Source organism: Rhagoletis zephyria, unplaced genomic scaffold, assembly GCF_001687245.7.
Source record: "Rhagoletis zephyria isolate East Lansing unplaced genomic scaffold, Rhagoletis_zephyria_1.1 Rzeph_scaffold_35252, whole genome shotgun sequence".
Lineage (NCBI taxonomy): Eukaryota > Metazoa > Arthropoda > Insecta > Diptera > Tephritidae > Rhagoletis > Rhagoletis zephyria.
In genome coordinates this window covers 1-3,449 of record NW_016192307.1, presented here as the reverse complement: position 1 = coordinate 3,449, position 3,449 = coordinate 1, and the positions used below count along the sequence as shown (strand labels likewise).

Below are 3,449 nucleotides of genomic sequence, written 5' to 3'. Positions count from 1 at the left end.
AAAATGCCAAATGCAACCAAGAGCGGTCAACCGAGGGCAACCGAAAGCTGGCCTGGTTAATTAGAGCGAAAAAGAAAGAAAGAGAGAGAGAAAGAAAGCAAAAGTTGTAAACAATTTAGTGTTTGAGCTACCTGTTTGAACTCTTAAATGCTGATTTTAACGAAATTAAAATAAAAAAATGCTACTTCTTTTCAGCATAAAACTGACGCACAATCGCCTCAATCCTCTCCACTGCCTTCTCCTTGCTCTTCTCCCTCTCGATTCGCTCCTTAGCCTTGACCAGTCGCTCAGCCATCTCCCGATCTGCTAAGATCTTCTCCACCGTCTCCAGAAACACCTCCTCCTCCACCTGATAAGGATTTAGTCGGGCGCCAAAGGCCTTATCAGCGACTCGCTGGGCGTTGTCGGCCTGCTCGGCAAAGATGGGCAGCACGAGCAGTGGCTTCCCGGCGGCCACCGCCTCCGTCACCGTGTTATTTCCGCCGTGGGTGACCACCAGGTCGACGAGGGGAAGAAGGGCCGTCTGCGGAAGGTTCTCCCGTCCCCAGACCTGGTCGGCGGGGCCGGGAAGTTCAAACTCATCGGCAAGCGGGCCTTTGGAGACGATGGTTCGATGGGAGGTCTTGGCCAGCCAGCCGACCAGCTTGAGCACTAGTTGAACGTCGAGACAGGCCACGGTGCCCAGGGAGAAGTAGATTAGCTTTTGGCCTGGCTGAGGAGGATTTCGAAAACTTTCTGGAAGTTCGAATTGAGGCTTTTCACCCTCTTCCTCCTCCTTACTCTTGGGCTCCTCTCGGGAGAAGGCGTCAATGCGAATGAAGTTTGAGCATTTCAGGAGGTCCTCCTCCTCAGAAAGGTCGCCCAGGTAGTCGAGCTCCTTTGGGTAGCCGTAGATGACGCCGTATTTGGACTTTATACTGAGCGATCCTTCAGAAGGAAGATCTTCAGCCGAGTACGGGAACTCAAAGTGCTGGAAGAGCTTCTCCTGGTACTTTCGAAAGCGATTGTTGAACTCGGTCTTGTAGGCGGCAAACTCGGTCCACAACTTTCGCTCTGGAGAATCCGGTGCTGAATAAGGTGAATAACCGGACTCCCCGGGCGGAAGTTTCCCCTCGGGTAAAAGTCCACTGAAAAGTCCCAGCGGATTGGAGGAGCTCAGCTTGAACCAGGGAACGCGGGCGGCTAGGAAGGCCGGCGCGATCATAAAGTGGTCGAGGATGAGGGCGTCCGGGCGGTACCGGCTGATGGCCGCCTCAATCTGCGGATTGAACTCCACGCAGGCGTTGAAGAGGTTCAGGCCGAAGGGGTCGGCCAGCTCGACGCTCTCCTTCATCTTCTCCAGCGTCGACTTGCCGCTGAGGACGCCGGAGGCGAGAATGGCCCGAGCCCGCTTCCTGGCCGCCGACTCGTTTGGGTCTTCGGGTTCGTTCTTTTTATCGCCATCAGCTCCTTCAGGTCTCAAGGGCTTCGGCTGGACCGTCTGCACCAGGTGGACCTCCTCGAAGCCGTAGCGCCCGTACTGGCCGGCGAACTTGGCGTTCAGCAGAAAGACCACCCGGTGGCGGCGGGCGGCCAGCGCCNCGCCATCAGCTCCTTCAGGTCTCAAGGGCTTCGGCTGGACCGTCTGCACCAGGTGGACCTCCTCGAAGCCGTAGCGCCCGTACTGGCCGGCGAACTTGGCGTTCAGCAGAAAGACCACCCGGTGGCGGCGGGCGGCCAGCGCCTGGGCGAAGCCGACGCAGGCGTTCAGGTGCCCGGTGGCGTCCAGGGCGTGCACCAGAAAGGTCAGCGGTGGTTTTTCGGAGGAGGAGGACATTTCGAAAATGTTTTCAAGAGTTGATTTTCTGCTAAAAAAGAGAAAGAAGAGGGTACGTACGGCTGGAAAAGTTGGCAAACGGCAGGGCTATTTATATTATTTTGCAAGTGCAAAAGTTGCTGCTGTTACATAACAGACAGACAAAAGAAAGAAGAGAAGGGAAAACAGCAACGGATTTTTGGTGCAAATAAAGATTTGTGGAAGAGGAGGAGGGGGAGGAGTTTGCGGTAGCAAGGAGTGATAGGCTGGTGTAGCACTGCCAGCGCCGCTTTGGTGACGCCCCGGATAGCTTTTACTTTTGCTGGACAGTTTTTGCTTGTCTTATTTATCTACTGACTCACTCACTCACTCACTGCCAGACACTTGTTTGAGCAGCAGCTGCAGACGGTCGCACACAATGGATTTGCATTTATTCCCCATTTACTATTTATTAGTTTGTGTTAGTGGGAAAAGAGAGATATAACCATAATAATGTGCGATAGGAGAGGAGGATTGCACGGCTGCACCGAGTCAGCCAGACAGCTCTTGCAGCTCGGAAGAAAAGCGAAGTGGCGTTTTTCGGTGCAAAAGGCGCAGAGTGCAGAAATAGGACGATTGATTGCTGGCTGACTGCTGCTGATTTTTGTGTGCTGTAACTGCTGTGAATCTGTGAGGGTGCTTGAGCTGAAAAAGAACTTTACGGTGTGGGTAAATGTGTGTGTGTGTAAAGAAAGAAGGGGGTTAATTAAAGCTGGGGTACAGGGGCAGATGCTGCATTGAGCAAGAGCAACACTCTACTGTTGCTCGTGATGCTCGGCGAACAGCTCGGCGGCAGTGCGGTACGGCTCACCTTTGCCTAAGGTGATTTGCTGGAGCTGGAAGTGCGGATACAGCTTGGAGAGAAGCTCACGCAGACACTGCAGAGCGGTTGCGGAGTTTGTTGGCTCAGAGTGCTCGGTGTAGTAGTCACCACGCAGGATCTTCCAGAGTTCGACCCGACAGCGATAACAGTCAAAGTTTCGCAGGTGAATAGCCTGGCAGTTGGGCAGCGTCCAGGGCAGGCGGAGCCACTCGACCTGGGAGTGGTCGGCCATGTCAAGGTCCAGAGTAACGGCTCGCGCCGAGGTCAGCTGCGGCAGAGAGCGAGGCGGAGGTGCTGAGATTGGATTGAGGTTCTGCTGATCTACCAGGTCCAGCTTCCAGCCCAGGTGAAGCAGCTGTCGGTTGTGCTGAGAGAGGGCGGTGATCAACGGGACGTAGTGGGTGGAGAAGGCCTCACAACTCCGCACCACCAGACTGAAGGAGGTGAGCGACGGAAAGAGCGGGCATATCTCCGATCCACACCAGAATCGATCATCGACCACGCCGAGTCTCACTACGCGGCTGAAGAGAGACTTGCTCCAGTTGCTTGTATGCTTGTACGGGGAGAGATCGTAGGCAGCACCGTCTTCCAGGTGAATCTGAAGGTCGACATTGTCCGCCGCCTGTTCACTAATAGCGCATAGAAAAAATGCCTCGTTGGGCTCCAATCCCAACTTCACCACCAGCACCTTCAGCTGAGCCAGCACGACCAGGGCTGGCATCTCGGGGTCTTCGTACCAAAAGCCAAAGTCCACGGCCAGCAGCTGCAGAGCGGGGAGAGCGTTCAGTGTGG

The 3,449-nt window shown here is 54.9% G+C and overlaps 1 protein-coding gene across 1 annotated transcript; it reads right to left on the bottom strand.

Moving 5' to 3' along the window:
- Nucleotides 1–181: 181 nt before the first annotated feature.
- Nucleotides 182–1,333, bottom strand: LOC108354362 (UDP-glycosyltransferase 73B3-like). The gene has a single exon (XM_017605551.1). It carries the CDS (start codon nucleotides 1,331–1,333, stop codon nucleotides 182–184), a length of 1,152 nt encoding a protein of 383 aa, XP_017461040.1.
- Nucleotides 1,334–3,449: the final 2,116 nt, after the last annotated feature.